General features: G+C 41.8%; 1 protein-coding gene across 2 annotated transcripts in view; it reads right to left on the bottom strand.

The window, feature by feature from the left end:
• Positions 1 to 22,126, bottom strand: part of RPS6KA2 (ribosomal protein S6 kinase, 90kDa, polypeptide 2) — a 305,814-nt gene that overhangs the window by 40,737 nt on the left and 242,951 nt on the right. For both annotated transcript variants that reach the window (XM_010579888.1, XM_010579887.1), the window contains 4 exons: positions 21,364 to 21,506; positions 13,565 to 13,635; positions 12,645 to 12,733; positions 3,905 to 3,969 (listed from right to left, as the gene is read on the bottom strand). In XM_010579888.1, the coding sequence (XP_010578190.1) occupies positions 3,905 to 3,969; positions 12,645 to 12,733; positions 13,565 to 13,635; positions 21,364 to 21,506 (368 nt within the window). The remainder of the gene's footprint in view (positions 1 to 3,904; positions 3,970 to 12,644; positions 12,734 to 13,564; positions 13,636 to 21,363; positions 21,507 to 22,126) is intronic.

The following is a 22,126-nucleotide window of genomic DNA, read 5'->3' as shown; positions in this document are numbered from 1 at the left end:
TTCTGCCTGTGATTCTGTCGTGGTTTAACCTCAGCCAGCAACTGAGCACCACACAGCCACTCGCTCACTTCCCCCTCCTGCCCCCCCCCCCCCCCGTGGGATGGGGAGGAGAATCAGAAAAAAAAGTAAAACTCATGGGTTGAGATAAGAACAGTTAAATAATTGAAAGAAAAGAAAAGAAAATATAACAACAACAATAATAGTAATAATAATAATGAAAAGGGAGATAACAAAAAGAGAGAGAAATAAAACCCAAGAAAGACAAGTGATGCACAATGCAATTGCTCGCCACCCACTGACCGATGCCCAAGCAGCGATCTGTGCCTCCCAGCCAACTCCCCCAAGTTTATATAGTAAGCATGATGTCCTATGGTATGGAATAATCCCTTTAGCTAGTTCAGGTCAGCTGTCCTGGCCATGCTCCCTCCCAGGTTCTTGCATACCTGTTTGCTGGCAGAGCATGGGAAACTGAAAAATTTTTGACTTAGGATAAGCGCTACTTAGCAACAACTAAAACATCAGTGTGTTATCAACATTATTCTCATACTAAATCCAAAACACACCGTACCAGCTACTAGGAAGAAAATTAACTCTATCCCAGCTGAAATCAGGGCAGATTCTAATGACTTCATCACTGTGATATCCAGACTTCACACACAACTTGGAGGGAAGCAGCTAGCTCACTGCGGTTTTGAATCTCTTTTTAAAATTAGATGAAGCAACTTGGTGGTTTGTTCATGGTTATCACGTCACCCTTGTAGGAAAAGTATTGCTTGAAAAAAGACCTGTTTCACACTGGGTTTCTAGAAGACAGTAGCCCATTCTAAGCCATCATGATCAGGGGCTCTTGATGAAGGATCATTTTACTAGAGTCACTGAAAGTTTCTATGCTGTCAGTCGCAGCAGTCCTGTCTATCATAGCTGCCAAGGTAGTACAGAAGCTCTCCAAAAGAACTTGCCTCTTGCTCTCTGAGGTCTTTATATTATATTACCAAGGTATAAAATAAATCAACATTCATGTCCTGCCTCAAAAATGTTGTTTGCTGACTGCCTACAAATTGATGTGAGGGATTCTGTATACGTGATGGGAGAACAAAATAACGGCATCGGGGACTCTTTTCCTGCAACTGTACAGAGATCAGCACTAAATATCCGTGTGCTTGATCTGTTTCTGTTCTCTGACCCTGCTGTTTCTGTCCGTGGAGAACACGTTAACAGTTAGTTGGATGATCATTGTGAGGCAAAGTCCTGGCTTCAGCTCAGGGCCCAGCTGGCTCACACCCCTCTGAAATGCATACAATACTGCTGCTGCAACTAGATAAGCCTCCCAAGATCTCCATGAGTGATAGCAAAATTAGGATTAAATGAGCAAATCTATTACAAAGATGATAGCTGATCTATGTAATAATGACCGTCTGTCTCCAAGAGAGTGCAATAAGCACTAATTATCTTGGATTAAAATGGATATTTACGGCTACGTTTTACAGCAAAGTTAGAGGGCTAGATAAGACATCAAAGGGCAATTAAATCCGCCTTCCTCTCTAGCTCCAAGTCATGGTCAAGCACACCTAGCCTCTTCACGGTAGATATTTCCCTAACCCGTCCATAAGAACTTTTTCAAATGATGGAGGACTGTACAATTTCCTCAGGACAGGCATGAAATTGTTCCTTAAAGAACTGAGCTTGAAACAATCACCAATCATCATGAGAGAAGGTGGTCTTGAGGACTCTTGCAGACCAGAACTGACTTTGCTGAAAACCTTTCCAAGATGCAGAGCCTCATTTCTCTGTGATGAGTTACTGAGCTGCTCCACTAGCGAACACAGAGGGAGAAACCCTCTCACTGCTCCAGTGCTCCTTATTACATTAAGACGTATGCACCTGACCTGTATTTTGATTGCAAAGCTGAGGACTGTGGAGATACCAGAGGAATACAGAAAATAATAATAATAATAAAAAACCCAAACTCTTCAGGATTCTCTATTTTTAATTTTCACTTAATGTAAAGTCTTCATACAGAATCCCATGATTAGTCAGAAGCAGAAGAGGAAAGAGAATCTAGACTCTACAACAGATGTAATGGGACTAAAAGTCAGGTGGACCAGAAAGGAAAATCTCAAACTCCACTTTCATTGATCATCTCTTAACATGCTTTTGAATAGTGCCAACTCTTCAACATGCAGTTCAAATCAGATTCAGGAGTTTTTCTAAAATAAATGGTTTTGTAGGCCTTTCAAAGACCACCTGGGCACCACAAAATGTCCTTTCATAGAGGAATTAGCTTTACTGTAAAGCCCTGGGCAGCAGTTTGAGAATGGCTCTGTCACATACATTCATGCTGGTTTACCAGAATTTATAGTGAGAACTGCATCAATGTGACCTGTAACACTAGCATTCATGAGTGAATTCAGATCAAATACTAAAGAGACATAATAATACCATAACACAGGTCAGATAAAATTAAACTAGAAAATTCTAGAGGATGTGGCAAACCGGAGCTCTGATGCCCTGGCAGATGTCCAGATCAAAAATGAAAAATGTTTGCCTCCAGGTTTGTCTAAAAATAAGTCGATTTGAACAAATATGACGCTGAAAATGTGGGAAGGCTTCACCTGTTCCAAGTCTAAATCAAATACTTAGCTAATCTCTGCCTCCAGCTTTATGAGCTGTAGCTGATAGCAATAAAATAAATCCTTGTTTACCATGCTGTTAATCATGTCTGACATGTCTTATTTGAACCATATTACATTTGATCAAATGTTTGCTGTTCCAATTTTGAGTGCTGATGTTAAATTAATGACTCACCTCAATAAAACATCAACCACTTGTAAGAGGAGCTGCTGTTTCCTGTTCTGGCTGGTTGACTCAGTGATGTAAAATCACTCTTCTGAAAATCCATCTATGTCGGGCTTTTCTGTAGCCCCCATCACAATACAGTGGAAGGGCCAGATCCCATCCTATGGTCACTCAGGCCAAAAGTGACAAGAAGGGGTTAACAGAGCTATCGTGCTGGAAGATTTATGATTCCCCCAGCATAAAGTAGCACAACCTGCTGTACACCTTGCTGTGCCACCTCTGCGGATACCCAGACAGTCCCAGCAGCACCAGGCTGTGTTTGGGAAAAGGGTGCGCCTGCAGGGCTGGGAGCTCTTTGGAGCTACTGTCGGCAGACGTGCAAGAGCAGCCCTGGGGCTGCTCTGAATAATTCCAAGAGAGAATAGGATTCCTGGAGGTCCCTGACATCAGAAAGAATAAAACTAGCATTTAGTCCAGCTTGCCCAACCCAGTCAGAAGGGACGCGTATTTCAATATGGAACATAAAAGCAGCAAGATGGAGGGACCTAGAGCATCACACCGCTTCCCTCTGGAGTATCCCTTTCAAGCCCAAGTCCTTTGGCTCTGTTTTCTTTTGCAGTTGAAATATTATGGGAATTCTGTCATTTAAAGCTGCTCATTTTCACTCCAGCCCAGCTCCCACAATCAATGCATCATGTTTATTAGAGCTGAATGTGGAAATTATTCTGCAGAACACTGCAAATAGCCTCAGGTAGTACCGTGATAAGCCAGACCATCAGACAAAACAGAGACAAGCAGTTAGAAAAAACTGGCAATGCTGAAAGCAGCTTTCTATTTCTTTCATTTTGGGTATGTGAACAAATGTATATATATAATAATAGAATCATTTAGGTTGGAAAAGATCTTTAAGGTCATCGAGTCCAACTGTAAACCTAACACTGCCAAATATGGATGCAAGAGACATAGGCACCCACTTAAAAGGCTCTAGCTCCTGGGTTCCCTATGTTAGAGTTCCCTTCATCTTCTTTCTAAGCATGGCAGTTTGCCTTCAAAAATTTAGCTAAGAAAAATAATTAAAAAAGAACAAATAAAATGCTGCTCCACTTACGTTCCAGTCTATAGTAACAAAGAAAGGGTGACGTTTAATTTCTTCCACTCCATCGAATCCAGCACCTGACAAGAGAATGAAAGAATCAAAATTAAGTCATGCTTAGAACAGTGCTGCATGACATCTCTTCTCCAGCATTCCTCCCTGTCCCCTCTTTTCGTCTGACAAAGTCTGAGTCACCATCTAAACATTGCTTCTAGTCAAGAATCCCTGAACAGTGCAACTGCCATAACAGCACAAACTACCGTAAATACAGACAAGGGCACTTCATTAATTAAAATCGGATGGTGGCGGGTTTTTTACTTTTCTCTAATTGAGGCTGGTGCTGAGGCTGAATAGATGCTCACTTCAGGCTTCAGATGAGACACAGGATTTCAGCTGCAGCAGAGTGCACGCACCAGCGAGGCCAGGAGAAGCCCCAAGATGTCCCGATACTATGGCAAGGCTACTGCTGCTCCCCGCCACCCGTGGTAGCTCTTCTATCCGCACCGACTTTCAAATCTTGTCTAATTATCCATTTTCCATGGGCAGAGAAAGCTGCATTTCAGGTAAGTTCAGACTCAAAATACCTAAAGGCTCCAAATAATGTGAGCCAGGATTTTAGGTTCCCCCTTTTCAAATACTGTCTTCAAATTTGCCCGAGTACCAAAATCATGACTCTCAGTGGTATGTTTCCTTCACTGTTAAATTTCTGTTACATTACTAAAGGAAAATTAGAGAAACTCTTCTGAGGTCTGGTAATGAATCTAATTACTTTTGCCTTATGTCTTCACTGAAGATTGCCTTTTTATTCCTTTAGCTCAATTTATTTGCTTCACTGCCATTGCAAAAACCAACAGGTGCTCAGTAATAATTAAATAACTGTCAGAGATGATTTAGCATGGCATTTTGGGGGTTGATTTGACTTTGTTAATAGCACCTTTCATTTTCCAGTAGGAAAAATAACATTTGGAAGCAAAGGCTTTGCAATGCAATTTTGGAATCAGTTCCTGAAAGGTACCCAGCACTTCTTTACAAGGATGCTGAGCATCCTTGATTCCCAAAAGGACTTGGGATTCATAAGCGCCTTGCAAAAGGCACTCAGCACCTCAGAGGACTCAGCTTTTTTTATGTAGTATTTGTACTTTCTGAAGATCAGCATTACAAGCAGCTTTAGAAAGGTCTTGTCAACTCATGCTTTTGTAAAATGTGACATCTGCTCTCTTTGTGTACAAAACATTACCGATGTTTGCCAAAATGCATTGACCAGGAACAGCTTCCTACAGCCTGATTAACATTCACTGATGAATGGATACAAAAAGCAAACACTTTGTGAACATAACATGCAGGATTGTCTGTCAGGCCTGCTAAATAATAACACAAGAGGAATGCTCTTCTGATTACTTCCCCATCCTGGTAATCTTACAGTATAGACAAATGTATCTGACGCACATAAGGATAAACAATCCTAGCCTGCCACGCCAAATTATGTGTTCGGAGGCAATCAACCCCACTGAGGAGCGAGGTCTTTGGGTTATGACAGACAGATGGCTCTAGGCAAACACAGCATGAAAACAAATCTTAGAAAGAGAAAAGAGGACAAAAGGAAGAACATTGTCACTGTATAAGTCTGTTGTACACCTACAACTTGAGTACAGAATGTAGTTGATGCCCCCACCTATAAAAGGGTATACTTGCTGAAGGTAGGAAAAATCAAAGAAGGGCAACAAGGAATAGTATGGAATGACTGAGTAGGCCAGGACTTTTCAACCTGGAAAGAGATGACTGAGTAGGTTTATGATAGGTCATTAAATGATGTTAGCAGGAATCAGGTTCAGAACAACCTGGAGATGTTTCCTCAGGCAACAGATAGTTGCGTGATGTGGAATTCCTTGGAAAAGATGATGTGGATGCAAAATATTTACATGGGTTCAGGGGGAGGCCAGAAAAGTATGTTGAAAAGAAATCTGTTGCAGATTACTTCATCGACAAACCACAGGAGGTTCAGGAAACCCCTTGCTTGACCTTAAAGCAGGTGTAGACTGGGAGAGAATTTAGGTGAAGTATTACATATGCTTACCCTATTCTTACTCTTCCCTAGGCAGTTGTTTATGGCCCACGGGTACTGAACAAGAAAATAGTGAGACTTAGATAGTAATAAGACTTGTTCTACGTCTTCCCTAGCATGTTTTTTCAATGCACAGTCTAAAGTCTGCACTAGATTCCCTTGGAAGATTTATTCTGATTTTAGCAATGCCAACAGGAACATGAAACCAACACAGTTACTCTGAAGAGAATTACATTAAGCAACACTTCAGAGAAGAAATATCTGTGAAAAATGTTTTGTGTTCAGTGGTGGTGACTGGAAACTTTGTAATGTGCAGTAGATGTTCTTTGCTATATAAGGATGAAATCCAAGTGCCAAACTGAATTCAAAGGACTGGGATAAATGCTACAGACACTGTAAGCTACTGGTAGCGTTCCCTGGACTGAGGATAACTGCTGATGTATTCAATCTTCTCTGCTCTGTCCCTTCCCCATTGTTTCCCTTTTCCCTCTTTTGTAGGCTTATGGATACTTCACTGTGTGATGGGAATGACCTGCCTTTTTCAGACTATCTATTTGAAAGCCACACTTTTTGCTACTGTTGTTCTTTCTTCCACAAAAACCCAGAAATCAGGACCAAGGAAGAAGCCCACCCATAGCTACTTTTCTTAGTGGGGGACTGCAGTGTGCAGTAAGGAACGCAGCATGCAGTCGACACAGGCATTCATTTGAAAAATTGGCATTTCCCACTTGGGGCCATGTCCTGGGTTCAGCTGGGATAGAGTTAATTTTTACAGGAACCTGGGAGGTGGGGGGGCATAGCTGGGGCAGCTGACCTGAACTGGCCAAGGAGCTATTCCATACCATGTGACATCATGCTCAGTATATAAAGGGGGAGCGGGCCGGGGGGTGGGCTCTTCTTTTCGGTGGGGGAAGTGGCAGAGCGTCGGGTCCCGGGTGGTGAGCAGTTGCACTGTGCATCACTCTTTTTGTATACTTTTTCATTAGTACCGTTGTTGTTGTTGCAATTTCTTTGTGTTGTTCCAGTAAACTGCCTTTATCTCAACCCTCGAGGTTCCAGGTTTGGGTTTTTTTTTTTCCTCTCCTCCGTCTTCCCCCCATCCCACCGGAGGGGGGCGGGAGGAGTGAGCGAGCGGCCGCGTGGTCCTTTGTTACCGGCTGGGCTGAAACCACGACAGGCCACCTCAGAACTCTAGCAGAGAAGGAATATGTTGTTAGGAGTGCCAGGGCTTGACTCCATCTCTGGTTAGCTTAATGTATTGAAGAGCTTTAGGAAGGTAATAGCCTAATTTTGCAAAGAGTGAAGGACTTCCAATTCGCAGCAACCAATTTTACACCATGGAGAAGGTTCAGCGCTTCCTGCAGTTTTTACTCCCTGACCTTCCCCGCCATGAGACCTGCTGGCATAGCCCACCGCTCCCTCTTGGCTGTGTGCTGTGGCTGCAGGCAGCAGTGTGTCGCCTGGTCCTCTCCTCAGCTGGAGGAAGGAGGTGGCCCAAGGGCTCGCCCAGGGACAGCTCTGGGAGCCAGGAGGGGCAACCCTGACCCCACTCCAGAAGTCCATGGGAGAGGTTAGGCACCAGTGCCTATGGTGGAGTCTCTCTGGATTTGCTCAGCATGTTTCAGCCATTCATTTACCATCTGCAAATCTAAAGTGGTACTGGAAAGAGATGTGCTTTCATGGAGAAAAGAGAAGCACCAGAGAGGTCGTAACTGGAAAGTCCTGCTTCGTGGGGATGGACATTTTTTGGTATAGAGATGGGTATTTAGCAAACTGCTGAAGTGCAGCACAGGATGGCACACCACAGGACCACAAACCTCTCACCTTCCTCTAGGTTTCTAGTCGTTTTTTTTAACTTCACTTTAACTTCAATGTAGTAATCAAACCTATCTGTAAAGAATAATCAGCACAATCAAACCTACTGCCTGCAAACATTTCTATGTGCCATACAGTCCCATGAGGGTCTGTGAAGATAAATAACGCTTTCAGATCAAACTGCCAGTTTAAACACATTCTAGAGTGCAAGGATTTATATAAAAGCAGCCTCATGCTAATAAGCGAGAACTTGATTATCTAAGATTGTTTTATGCCTGTAATAAAAGTGTCTGCGAGCAGTAACAGTAGAATGTTTTGATTGCTGAATCATTATGGATAATGTGAGCTTTGTAATATATTAAGGGGAAAAAGGGAGACCTATGAAATTTGAAAGTTGATTATTTGGATATTCAAAATGAGCAGAAAGTGTTTCCAGATTTTTAGTTTCAGATAATAAAATTTTAGTGTCTCCACAGCTTCAGAATCTTTTTAGTGGGCTAGATTTTTTGAAATGCATTCCTAAGGTTTACAAGAAAGATGTACAGTCACTCTGACAAAGGTGAAACTTCTTTTTTAAAACCCACCATCTTATAAAGTGGAAAAACAAAGTTTTCTATGTGCCAAAGCAGAATATGTCTTCACTGAGAAAATAGGATTAAGGAAATAATAACTCTTTATTTGGCTTTTATTCTGAATCTACTAGCACATGCTTTTACTCTATACTTTCTTGGCCAAGCTGCTCAGTTATAAGGACTCTGGAACCTTTATACTGCTCAGCAGCGTAGGGAGTTCCTGAAATGCTCTTTACATTCATTTACCTACCTGATTAGATCCAGGCCTTAGGGCAAGTAAGAATTAGTCCCTTGCCTAAGTTCCTGGCAATGTAATGAACTAACACCTTCATCATACAATTTCTTTTCTGAGTTGCTTCCTCCTTGTTTGCCTGGATATACCAGTTAGTTTATTTTAATAATTTAAAATTATGCTTGTCTATAAACTAAAATTTATTGTACTTAATCAGAGCAATACTACCAAAGCAGTGCAATGCAGACTATTTGTACAGTAGAGTGTATAGGCTCAGAAAAGAACAGACAGCATCCGTAACAAGGGATGCCAAAGGAAGGAAGACTTTTGATTCCTTAAAAATTTGTTCTAAAGCATTAATACGAGCACCAGACTTAAAAATAGAATCAGGTAAACTGGATTACTAAATTCCTTCTCTGCCTTATCTGAGTATCTCCCTTCAACTCTAATATTTTTTTCCATTAATAATCCAAAGCTTCAAAACAAATTTCAAAGCAAAAGTTTAGAATACTTCATCAATCTTTACTTCTATTTGTTAAGATATCTAAATCAAATGGCAAAAAGCAAGACGGTAATCAGAATAAAATGATTTTCAAAGCTCAGCATCTTTCATCTTGCCAATATTAAAAATACTTTGGAACTAAATACACTTTCCAGATTTGTAAACTTCTGAAACAATGGCTGAAAACAAGTGTTTGAGCCATAATATGGTTCATTTATTTTAGCATGCTTCATTAATTTTCCAAAGATTTTTCAAAACAGGATGTCTAAGCCTACTTTTCTTTTAACTTCCAGAAAACTTTTCCCAGAAAAAGCTAAAAGCCACAAAGTTGAAGCAGTCCTTTTTTCTACTGACTTCTGTTCAGAATTTAGGCCAAACATTAAGTATTCCTTCTTTTACTACCAACAAGTCTGTTTCCATAATCCTTCATACTGATTCTCAATCAGTTAGAACAGAGAGCCTTCAGAAGCTTTCCACCGCTGTCGCTGGAATGCTAAGATCTATTTTTCTGTTACTCTTTTAGATTTTATTTCCTTGAATGTTTGTGTTATAAATAACGTCTTCCTTTCTCGCAGCCTTCCCAGTATTTCAATAAATCTCAGGTTTAAAACCTTGACACTTAGCGATTCCCCAGTATTAAAAGGGAGATGATATGGGGGTGTCCTGTTTTTGGCTGGGATAGAGTTAATTTTCCTTCTAGTAGCTGGTATAGTGTTATGTCTTGGGTTCAGTGTGAGAAGAATGTTGATAACACACTGATGTTTTCAGTTGTTGCTCATTAGTGTTTAGACTATAGTCAAGGACTTTTCAGCTTCTCATGCCCAGCCAGCAAGAAGGCTGGAGGGGCACAAGAAGCTGGGAGGGGACACAGCCAGGGCAGCTGACCCAAACTGGCCAATGGGGTATTCCATACCATGTGATGTCATGCCCAGTATATACACTGGGGGGACTTGGCCTGGGGGGATCATTGCTCAGGAACTAACTGGGCATCGGTCAGCAGGTGGTGAGCAACTGCACTGTGCATCACTTGTTTTGTATATTCCGATCCCTTTATTATTATTATTATTGTCATTTTATTATTGTTGTTATTATTATCGTTATTAGTTTCTTCTTTTCTGTTCTATTAAACTGTTCCTATCTCAACCCAGGAGTGTTACTTTTTTTTCCCCTGATTCTCTCCCCCATCCCACTGGGTGCTGGGGAACTGAGCAAGTGGCTGCGTGCTGCTGAGCTGCTGGCTGGGGTTAAATCACAACAGGGGGCTAAAACTAAGCAACTTTGCTTATTTTAGCGAGTAGCTTTTTATTTAAGGACCAGTATCCAGAAACTCCCACTGAGTTCACTGGAGCCCCATTTTGGATGGATAGCAGCTTGTGGGAAGCCACAAAACGAGCAGAGCAGAACAAAACCAAGAGACAGAGACAGGGAGGAAACAGCAGAAAGGAACAGAGGGAGGAAGCGGGAAAAAAGTTTATATTTGCTGCAGCATATTATCTTTCTGAACATAGATTAAACCTAGAAATCCCAAGACTCTAATTTTCTCTAATGTCAAGCAAATTGCTTGAGAACAGTTGAAACCTGCTGAGAAAATGTGTTTTTCGACTATCATCTCTACAGCGTATCGGACTACAAGAGCTACCATTTAGGTCAAGAGGTGAAACCTATGGGAGGGCATTCCCTCTGCGGGCCGTGTGGGCGTCTGCCTGGGAGGAGAGGGGCCGCAGCGGGGTGCTGAGGGACTGGCTCCCCACCTCTGCCAGAGGTGGGGTTGTCCCCTGGTCCCTGTGTGGAGCAAGGGCGCTCGGCTCCTTCTCTCCCCGGCAGTCACAGGGAGAGGCAGCCTGCTCCGTACTGGCCTTCTCCGCAGGAGCCAGGCTCCCTTGGGAAACAGCTGAGCCACCGTGTCTGACCTCTACGTGAGGTGGGGGCTCCGGCTGCGACGCTGCAGCCAGGCGGAAAACACCCATTCACCTAAAACGTGACAGTCTGACGGTGCTCGGTGTAAAGCAGAGGGCTGGAGTAGCTCCCACGCCGCCCCACCTGAAGCAAGGGACAGAGCTACCAGAGCATGAAAAGGTCAAGCAGAAGCTCAAGGGCGCAGAGCAGAGCGTCCATCTTCCACACGTGCGCGAGCCCACCCGCCCGTGCCTATTAAAAACGGCCGGACCCCTCTCTCAGGCAGGCGGTGATGGAAGTGGGCTGTCAAGCCTTTCACGCTCTGCCGCTAACGCTGGGACTGCTGCGCGGGGGACCAAAGGCACTGGGCAGCAGAGCTTCGGCAGCACCGCCTCCAGCACCGGAGAAGGGAGCGTGGGCACTGCAGGATGGAAAGGGGGAAACCTCTCTTGCACCTCTCGCTCTTTTCACGTCTCGGAACAAGCCATTTCCTAACTTAGCTTTTTGCTTCTAACTTTACGTCTCCAGTCTGAAACAATCTTACAAGTGTAAACGGTTGCAAGAGAGAAGAGCAAATTGCTTTTCACACGTCTCAATATTTAACCAGTCTACGCCATTCTCTAAAAGACAAGTAATTTCATAGCTGCCAAAACTCCCATGGATGGCAATGAGTCAACCACGTATTTAAATATGACCCATCTGCAGTCTTCTTGTGATGCAGTTTACAAAACCGAAGGATTAAATCCCTGCACCTAAGGTCAATTCCTGCTCCTAAGGGCACAAAAACCCCAACAGAGGTACAAAGGAAAGGTTTGTCCCCTTCCTTTAGAAGCAAATTCTTCCCTTGTTCACCCAAAATGCAGAATATGAGACCTGTGGGGAAAAAAGAAAGCTCCAGAATTTTTCACAGATCTAGATAGGATTTTTAAATGAAAAACAATACAGTGCCATTAAGTTCATATCATTCACTTGATATGACTGTTCTTATTCTTCCACGTAAAAACCGAAGACCAAATTTGCAATTAAAATCACGCACCAGGCATTGTCCATGACCTCGCCAAATGCAATCAATTTCATAATAAAACTCCCAAACAAAGGTATAAATGGCATAAGATGCATGATCCAATACATACTTCTAGTTTATCACAATTTAAATAGGATTATTAACAAAGGGTAAAAACACATTAGTAAGAAAGGAGATAACACATTTAGGGTAACAAAGAAGAAAACCTACTGTGAAAATGTTCCCAGCAAACAGAATGAGACAGCATTAAAACTTATTTGAGAATGGGAGAGACAAATTCTACTCCCTTTTGCTCCGCACCTCAGATTTGCAGCTAAATTATACAGATTTAAGAGAGACCTGTTTTTCAGTTGCCTATATTATCATATGCAGCAGTTCTCTTAAACCCTTCATAAATGCTGGTGCTTCACCCTCCCTCTTCACCAAAAAAATACAATACGAGCTAATATCATGTTGCAGATTCCAATGGTTTGCCTGTGCTCTTTGCAAATTTCTCTAGTAACGCTCAAGGTTCACTGCGCTCTGGGAAGGAACACAAAATGCCGCATAACGAAGAGGATAACTATCAGGGAAGATGCACCGAGAGAAACAATCACCACCTGACAAGGCAGAGCGCACATAACAAATGCCCCGATCAAATGCGCATGCATACCTAATCTGTTGGAGGGGTTCCTTTTGAAGAGGGCTCGCAGCAGGCTCTGGGCTTCTATGCTCAAGAACTGCGGCATTCCCAGCTTGGCTCTGAAAAAACACAACACTTGAAAAGAAAATAGATTTTTCAAACATTTTCTCCATCTCACTGTGGTTTAAAAAGTGGAACTGCAGTAGTCAGGAAGGGCAGACACATGAATTTGGTGACCAAAGGCTACCTAAGCATAATGCAATACAGAGTGAGGACCTGATCTTGCTGAAGTTAAAGAAGATTTTACCACTGGCTTCACTAGAGGCAGAGCAGATCTAAGGAATCTCATGACACCTTTTGCAACCTACAAAGGTAATTTTCCTGCAGAAATTTTTTCACTTCTTGAGCTTGCTGGAATAAATTTGGGAATCAAGAGGAATTTAGACAAACAAACAAAACTTCATGAAAATAATTATACTTAACCACATATTGATTAAAGGGAATAAAACTTTTCCCTTGGCGACTCACTGCTACAGAAAAAAATGTAATATTGAGCAAAGATAAGCTTCAAATACTTATGTCTGCACTTAATATCAAAAGAATGGGAAATCTGCAAAGGAAAAGATTTGAAACTTGTCAACAACAAACATAAGCTGTCCTGCAGAAATCTGACTGTTACCACTTTTGCGTGGATAACAATATTACAGAAAGTAAGATACATTTCTTTTGTAAGGCCCTTTCAGTAATTCACTTCCTGCTATTTATTCTGAAGGCAATTTTACAGCCACATGCAGGCATCCACTGTGCGTGCCTTACCAAATCCATGTCTTACGTTGCTTTGAAAAACGCATTATGGACATTATTATTCTCTACCCTTCATATAATTAGGATGTATAGGCTGCCAGAGGGTACAGTTAACTCATAGTTAGAGGAACGGTTTCAGTACTCACTTGAGAATGAGTGCCATCGTCTCCTTTCTGTCTTTTCCCTGGAAGGGTAACGATCCTGTCAGCATCTCAAACTGTGGAGTAACAACAAAACGGTAAATCAAATGAGCGTTGAGATGGTCTGCAGAGCTGATAGACACCATACCCACCCTCTATTTCCAACACAACTGAAAACTTGAGGGAAAAAAAATGGTCCAACAAGCTGTACTTCACAAAAAGATGACACAGCAAGTCCAGTTTATGCAGAACATGAAGGACTGACATGACTGTTTTGTTCAAGAGTCTTGTTACAAACTGTTTACACTGGTATTTGGGGTCAAGTTTTGGTGTGTTTGGGAAGAAGTGTCATATATACTGTTTCTTCCAGCACCCGTTTTATGGCCAATGCTGGAGATGAGATATTTGGCTGGAGGGACCCTTAGTCTGAATAGGTGTGGCTGTTCTTAGGTGTCTGGCACGGACTGTGGTGCAAGGAAAATGGGTTCAGCATGCCACTCCCAATCTTTTTAGCTTGAGCCAAACCACCTTTTCGATTGTCTGCTTGCACCACTTAGAGACGCAACTGCTATACTTTGCAGGAGAAACACGCACAAACCCCATGTTCTCAAGGCATCTGAGTGTGCTTTTTTCTCTCCCGCTTTGGTTCCCCTGGCTCTATTCAGTGATGAATTTTGCAAGTGTCACATTTAAATGAACCCAAATCTCAAAGCAAAACTCAGCAATCATCATCAATTATTTGCCTAACTCACACATGAAAACATCAATCAGATATGGTTCCTTTGAAACAGATTAGTGCTTTCAGTAAATTTGACAGGAATTTCACATTTGTAACAAAAAAATAAACACCCCAGCTGAAGAAGCTTGCCTAATATGGATTCATTACCAGGTCTTTCACACAGCTCTTGCCACAGTGTTTTGTGGGGTATGAGTGGCAGCTGATTCCTCTGACTAAGGGATGATGAAGGTTATGCATCACCAAACACAAAGACACCAAGAACATAATTCAGGCCAGGCACAAAGGAGGACAATGTCCATCAAGGGTAAGGAGAACTGTTACTCGCTTCCGTCTGTGACTCAGGCTTTGGATCTCTTCTACTATAATAAGTACCTACTAATTAATATTTGTTGCTATAATTAAATACCTGTTAAGGCAGGACAGATTCTGCAACCCTTATGTAGTTTTTGTGCCTTATCACACAAGTAGCTTCACTGCTCTCGGGAAGCACATATGTGCAAAAATGGATCCTTTCATTACCAAAACCGGTGTCAGACTGCCTCACAGCCTCACTCTGCCCTTTTCCCAGATTAAATATAGCCATACCATAAGAAAAATATAAGAAAACATAAGAAAACTGTAACCGTGAAACTGTTACGCGAGTTTTGGGAGGGGGGCAGAGGAGAGGTTTAGAAGCCAGGTAACTAATTTGACAATAATTAATTGCAGGATTAATCTGCATTAGTAACAAATTACCTCGAGGCAATAAAACATACAGTAGAAACAAGGAAAAAACACTTTTTTTAAAGTGTGTATGACTGACAGATAGAAACAAGATTTGGACAACACAAATGTGTTAACTCCTGCTTGGTCCAGGAGAGTTAAGAACTGCTCTGTAGAGCTGGAGGAAAGCAGCTCATCCTCTAGAGACAAACACGATGGGGAAGAATTTTTAAGACTGCCTAAATGACACTGGAACTGAAGCACCATTTGCAAAGTAATGCTGACCTATTAGAGCCTTAGTCCTGATAAAAGTGTTCAGATATACTGGGGATGAGGGGCAGAGAACATTGCTTCCCAGATCAGCAGCAGAAGTGGTACGTATTGTACCAAACCCTCCTCATGATTTCTAAAGAGTTTATGTTCAGGGCAAGTACCTAATGTTCACTTACATTTGCCCACATTACTTTGTTGTAATAAATTTAATTTAACAGCACTAACAATGACTGCTACAGCTCGTTTATTTTGGCAGAAATGGGCTTGACACAGCTGATGCAGATGATACAGATAAAAGAAATTCAGATGCAGTGTCCAAGAGGGAAGGAAGGAAGGAAAAAAGCAATTTAAGTTGCAGGAGGGAGCAGGGGAAATGACCATCCTGGAGGCTGCAGGCAACATTTACTGCACTGCTCTAACGGCTAGCGCTTTGTTACCACATGTCTCCCAGTTATGTAGGTCTAATGTTGACATTAATTCAGATTCAGAAGAAATGCACTTAAATACATCAGTATTTAAAGTGAAAGGCAGCTACACGAGTTAAATGTCTTTTTACTTCAATGAACTCAACAAGCAGCAGCTGGAAGAAAGCACTGGTTTCTCAAGTGCAGTCATGATTAAATCTGTTGCAGGTTAAAAATGAAATAACAAGACTGAAAAAAAAATACAAATTGAAATAGTTCATCTCATCAGTTAAAGCTACTGCTTTACTGCACAACAACTTGTTTTCCTGCTTATTTAAAAAAAAAAAAAAATCTTGCTAAATGTAAACATGCAAACAGAAGTGAGAACTTGCTGCTAACACCCTTGCACATAAATACAGAGTTGTATGGGTCACTACAAGTTGACAAGGAGCTGAGCCTAGGTATGAAGAAACTCTGTAGTATTTTTGGCTATTAAAGCAGACCCTATAGTTTTGCCGGGAGACTCAGTTTTCACTCTCCACACCTCCCCATCTGTAGAAACCATCTGTTTGCTCCTTGCCTCCCAATGATTTGCTTCCTGGGTATTCTGGAGGGCCACCTTCTGTTAGCCAGCACTTCAGAAGCCTGTGCCTCCCTCCAACCCTTCCTGTACCAATATTCAGCACGAAAGGCAAATATTCCCTGTTCCAGTTCAGCTGCCTATTAAGAGAACGTACTCTGCAGTGCTTCCTTTCTCTAGTTTTCAGGGCAATTGCCCATTTCAGCAGGCGAACCACCAGCACTGGAGACCCCAGAAGATATACATGTGGGAAGGCCTTGGGAAAGAGGGCCCCATTGCCTGAGGGAATGGATTTAAGAAGCGACCCTGGTAGGTCACTGAGGAAGATAATGAACGAGGAAAAATCCATAGCCTGGGATAATTGCCAGATGAATCTTCCCAGCAGATGGAAGGAGAGCAGATTGTGCAAATTATTATAGCCCAAGTCTGCTAAAGTAGTGTGACTCTAGGATAAAATTCAGGGTTACAAAGAACCTTGGTACCACTCAGGTTTGAAAAGCAGAGAGAGACACTCTTGTCAGAACGGCCAGGTTCGCCTCTCAACACTTCCAGTCATTTTCGGGTAACTGGGAGCTGGTCAGCGACGCAGTTTTATCATTTGTAAAATGCATTAAGTATTTTTCATTATTAGCCAGGCGTGAAGCATAATGAATTAGTGTTTGCAAAGGGTTTGAACACCTTCACATAGCAGCTAGCATAAACATTCAGAATACTGTTCATGAAGACCATCTCTTGCACTGGGAATAAAACAAGTGTTACGATGGGATTTTGTAAAAGAAGATTGTATTGCTTTGATGTCTCGTATTGATTTTTCCAATGCCACTGTACAGTTACTACAAAATTACTACAGAGCTGTCTACACTGTCTGGATACCAAAGGGATATTTTCTTCTCTCATGAAGACTTCACTCCTTACACATTCACTACGTTGCTGACAAATATAAACACATTTCTTTCTATTTGGGACTACCTACTGAGTCATCACACCCCTTCTTTCTCTAGTTATGTTCCCCTCTCTGCTCACATGACTCTCAAAGGTGTACAGTGGTTTTTTGCTGAACTGAAACAGATACAACTTCCGTGAGGTCTGTGGCCTTGTAAATCAGCTGGTACCATGAACTACTAACCCACTGCTTTGAGAGCCCTTCAGAGAGGATTGTGCATTTTATATCGTGCAGACCGGTTTATCTGGGCTTCAGAGATGGCAGTGTGGGCATTGAGGCTCTTGCAGCACAGCTGAAAAGGTATTAGTCATATACGCAACTTTTTAACCATTTAAGTCAATCGCTTGTTCATACAGATCTCTTGATGCAAAGCTTTCGTAGAATATGTCCTATCCAAAATCTCCAATGCAATGAGTAAGATGCAGGAAGGCAGAAAATGAAATCTGTCCAGTCATGATAAACCACATAAACTCACCAGCACAAAATTTTAATCGGGTCCCAATTAGGACTAAATGAAACGCAGGTATTGTCCTCTGGAATGCTTGGAAAGGGTGAATTTCAAGATGTGTATAACTATACCTGTTGACACATGCTAAGCTACCATAAAACAATTCAAACAAACTGAGCAGCAAATGAACAGAGCAGATAACAGTTTTAGTTCTGTGGCCTGTGTCAAAGACTTAGCTGGTGGTAAATGAAATTTTACTGTTGTGGATAGTAAAACTCCCACTGAATAATAATTAATAAAATAATTACTAACATAATTAATTAATAAGTCAAGACCAGAATTTAGGGTTTTTTCAGGTAAGTTTGTTTTGATATTAGTAATCACAACATGCCACATTTAAGGTTGCCTTCAAGGATCATTCAGTTTGATTCCAGCCTGTGCGTCGGTCAATGCAGGTTGGCAAGGAGCTGATAGCACAGCCTGACTCTTCACACTGTAGCATTAATCCCTCTTCACAGAACAGAACAGACAAGATATTGTTTGGCTGCTCTTCTGATGGCTAGGTTACAGGCCATTTTATCACTATCTGCCTAATATGTTCCCTCTTTTGATCAAAATTTTAGGTATGAAAATTAGACTATCACATTCACTTCCTTTCAATCTATGCATATTCCACCAACTGGTATATTTTCTTTGTATACTTCACAACATACTGCAAATTACTTAGAGAGAAATGCTAATAAATCAATTGGATACCATTAATTCTCTTCAGTTTTTCACACTGGCAGAAAAACAGCTTCCGTAATAGAACATACAAGTGACAGAGCAAGGAAAACAAGGAGAAATGAGCAGAGTGAAAGACAGCATCAGAAAATTCTCCTGCACTTTCAGTGTATGGAAATACCCTTTTTCTACTCCAACCAGTTAATTGTTAAAAAGGAAAAAAAGATTGAACAGATAAGAGCTATTTTTCTCTAAGATGTCTGGTACCACTCAAAGGCTTAAAGCATAAGCTTACAGTTAAAAAGATTTTACTCTCTTTAACTCATCTCCTTTTATATGGATTCTTATCTTTTCTAATTCTAATACATTGATTCCCTGGGGGAGGGGATGAAAAGAGAGATGGGGGGGGGGGGGGGAAAAAACCCAAGAAAAAAAAAAGGGGGGGAGGAACCAAGTTCATTAGCAGGTGAAAGAAAAGCAATCTATATACCAAATACACCATCATTTAACTGGAGACAGATAGCGAGAAGGCACAGCTATCCTCCAAAAGTAAATATATAATAAAAAAATTTAAAGGGTTGGGATATATTTATTATATGAGACATAACCTATTGATGTTCCTGAATAAACATATATGATTCAGAAGTGCTGAGCATCCACAAATGCATTTGTGGCCATAGGAGATAAGGATGTTCCACTCCTTTTAAATTCAGGTAATAAATTACAATATTTGCTTAGATTAACTGCTGTCAACCAGCTGGGTCAGTGATGCAGGCCCTCCCCACCCCAAATTTTCACTAGTTTTCACATTGCATCCTATCCTTACTTCCTTTGGTGGCGGCAGTTTTCTACTTAGGGTAAACAAAATTTAAACCTACTCCGTGGATTGTGGTACGTAGTGTAACATACAGCTACCTAAAATAGCTTCCATACCACAGGAAATGGAGCTGTATTAGAAGAGCACACTGCTACGTTAATTTGTGCTTCTGCCCTAATTCTGCAGGGGAAATACGATAACCATGGTGAGGTGCAGCGTGAGCCACAGCTGCAGCGCTGCACTGTGTTGCGCTGCCCATTGGTGGCTGGGCACTGAGACCTTGGGTCGACCACTGAGACCTTGGGTAGACACTTCAGGAGAGAGCAGCATCACCTTCGTTGTCTGGACATATCCCTGCGAGAGTAATAAATGCATGGTGTCTGGGCTCACGGGACAGCACTATGCTTGATAACACGGCACTGGGAATAACGGCTTCAAAAAACCTATAGCATTCACATAGCTTTTCAAAAATCACAGTGTCACAAAACAACTGCTCCTTGATCTTCTCTTTGTCCTCCTCAGCAACAATGCCATCACAGACTGAAGAGGCTAGATGGATGCAGGAGGGAGCAGGTTAGCACCCAAACACCTAATTTTAGATGGCTGGCTTGAGGAGGGTTCAATGCCTCTCTGAAAAACTTTCCCGACACTGCATCCCTGTGTTAAACACTGCAGCGCTCAGAAGAATGTTATCGGGTACTTCTCATAAGCCAAGCAGCTCCACTGTAGTCAGATATCTCTCACAGAGCTCTTCTTGGAAAGTGTTTTCCAGGGCGTCACTTCTGAAGCAGTCGGGAGCTTTCTTCTACTTTCCAGACTAACAACATTTCACGATGAGTTTATTCCTACCGGCTCTTGGGGCAACGGTACTCTGGCTGAACAGCTCCTTTCTCTCTGTGGTGTTCTTCCCTGTGGATGTTCATCCCTCATGGATGGTATAGGTACTATACCATCTTTGGACCATTATTGGACTAATAAGCATCTTCAATTAATGAATTTTCCCTGCAACACTGTACCAAATAATTTATTATAATGGAGGCACATGAGATCCACTTACTTTGTTTAGAAAAAGATGGTTATCTCATCAAGTAAAATACCAAATTAATCTAGCATGACTGATTTTTGGTAAATTCATGTTGCATTTTAAATAACTTTTCATTGATGTGCATGTATAAAAAATGAATTAGCACAGTTTCTCATACTGATTCAATTTAAACTACCTCCAGAACAGCTTGCAGGACTCTTAAAGGTTAAGCAACAGTGGGGAAAAATTGCAACTTTTGTATAGTTAATCCGATGTAAAGACATGTAAGAAAAAGATTAATTCCTAGCTATTCCTCTGTGCCAATTGATACGTTTGTGTCTGTTTCTGGTGATTTCCCCCCTGTGAAGAGCAGTCATTTTAAACCTGTTTCACATACATCATTTTAAAAACAGCATGCACTGAGGACAAAGCAAACATCCTAAACTAGTCATAATCAAGACACAGCAAAAAGGAACAGAAGAAGAAAGGAGGATGACATGGTGCCCCTATGTATTTGTTTTCTTTTCCCAGCAGGAGAAAAGAGAGATTTTTGAGTTACAGTCTCCTACCAGCTAATAAGACTACAGGAGATCCACCACCAGTCCAAAAACTACCTGAATCTCATTAGTGGAACAAGAATCAGCAATGCCAACGTGAAGACGACAGATGAATGGCAAAAGAAATACTGAGGTCCTGTGAAACATCCAGAGTGCCCTCTAAAATATGTCCTTTTTAATCTATTAAAAAAAAAGGAGTAAATTTCTGAATTTCTCTAAGACGATGTCCCTAACATCTGAAAATTGCTGCTTGGGAAATTGTTTCCTAACTAGGAAGATGTTTCTTCTGAAATGCTTGTGCTCTTCTGAGCTTGCCCTGCCCTGTTTCTGTGCAGCGGAAAAACTAGTGGCTCATGGTAACCAACTGAGACAGCAAAGGACTGGGAGAAGGAAGAGAGAGAATCTAGGGCAAAATGCTACCTCCTATACCCCCAGGAGCAGCTGGTTCTTTATCGCTGATGCAATGAAAACAATCAAGCAATCATCACACATCTACTTTTCTATTAACCCTTAATTGCTGAAAGTAGTACTTTTTATCTGAGGGATCTGATCACTCCTACAGCCACCCCTCCAACAAACACAACTTTTCCATTACCATGAGTACGCCAAAAGACCACCAGTCGGCACTCTGTGTGTGTCCTCGCCGGTTGACCACCTCTGGGGCCATATACTCTATTGTCCCACAGAATGAATACGCTCTCTTGTCATGGTCGATGGCTTCTTTACTCAGACCAAAATCTAAAGAAATTGGAACAAAAAAGACTCGTTAGGTCTTTAAAAATGATTATTTACACTTTTGCTCACTTAAACTGTTCAACCAAATCACACCAACCATCTGACTGTGTGCAGAAAGGCCACAGGCACGTGCATGCTGAAGCCCTGCCTACGTGGAGTGCCTGGTTGGCACTTGTTAATATGTCCTGAAAGTAGGTGTCCCATTTTCTCTGTTCAGAAAGAGGTTCTGAACCAAAGCAGAAGAGAGAGTTTAAAGAAACAGAAGTACACAGTTCAGGTTTGGTGAAGACAATGCTGGTAAGGATTCTTGGTCAGGTAACCAAAGCATTAGGAAGAATAATCCTAGATAGACACCAGCAGAAAGGATGGCCAGACAGCACCTCCAGGGTGGCAAAGGCATGTCTTTCCAGGTGTCCTCTGCACAGTTACAATTCAGAGGTTTTAATCTGGAGTAAGAAGTCATATTGGAAGCATCCTTCCATCCACGGTGGCAGGCAGTCAAGCCTGCATGCTTCACATCAGTCAAGAGTACAATTTTACCACGAAAATGCTATGTTCTCCACGTGCTGTGCAGCACGGGTGCTTGACGAATTGCCAGAGAAGAGAAGCCCAACACTCATACT

The sequence above is a fragment of the Haliaeetus leucocephalus genome, unplaced genomic scaffold (assembly GCF_000737465.1).
Source record: "Haliaeetus leucocephalus isolate CR32 unplaced genomic scaffold, Haliaeetus_leucocephalus-4.0 Scaffold687, whole genome shotgun sequence".
NCBI classification, from domain to species: domain Eukaryota; kingdom Metazoa; phylum Chordata; class Aves; order Accipitriformes; family Accipitridae; genus Haliaeetus; species Haliaeetus leucocephalus.
This window is presented reverse-complemented; position numbering and strand designations above follow the sequence as displayed.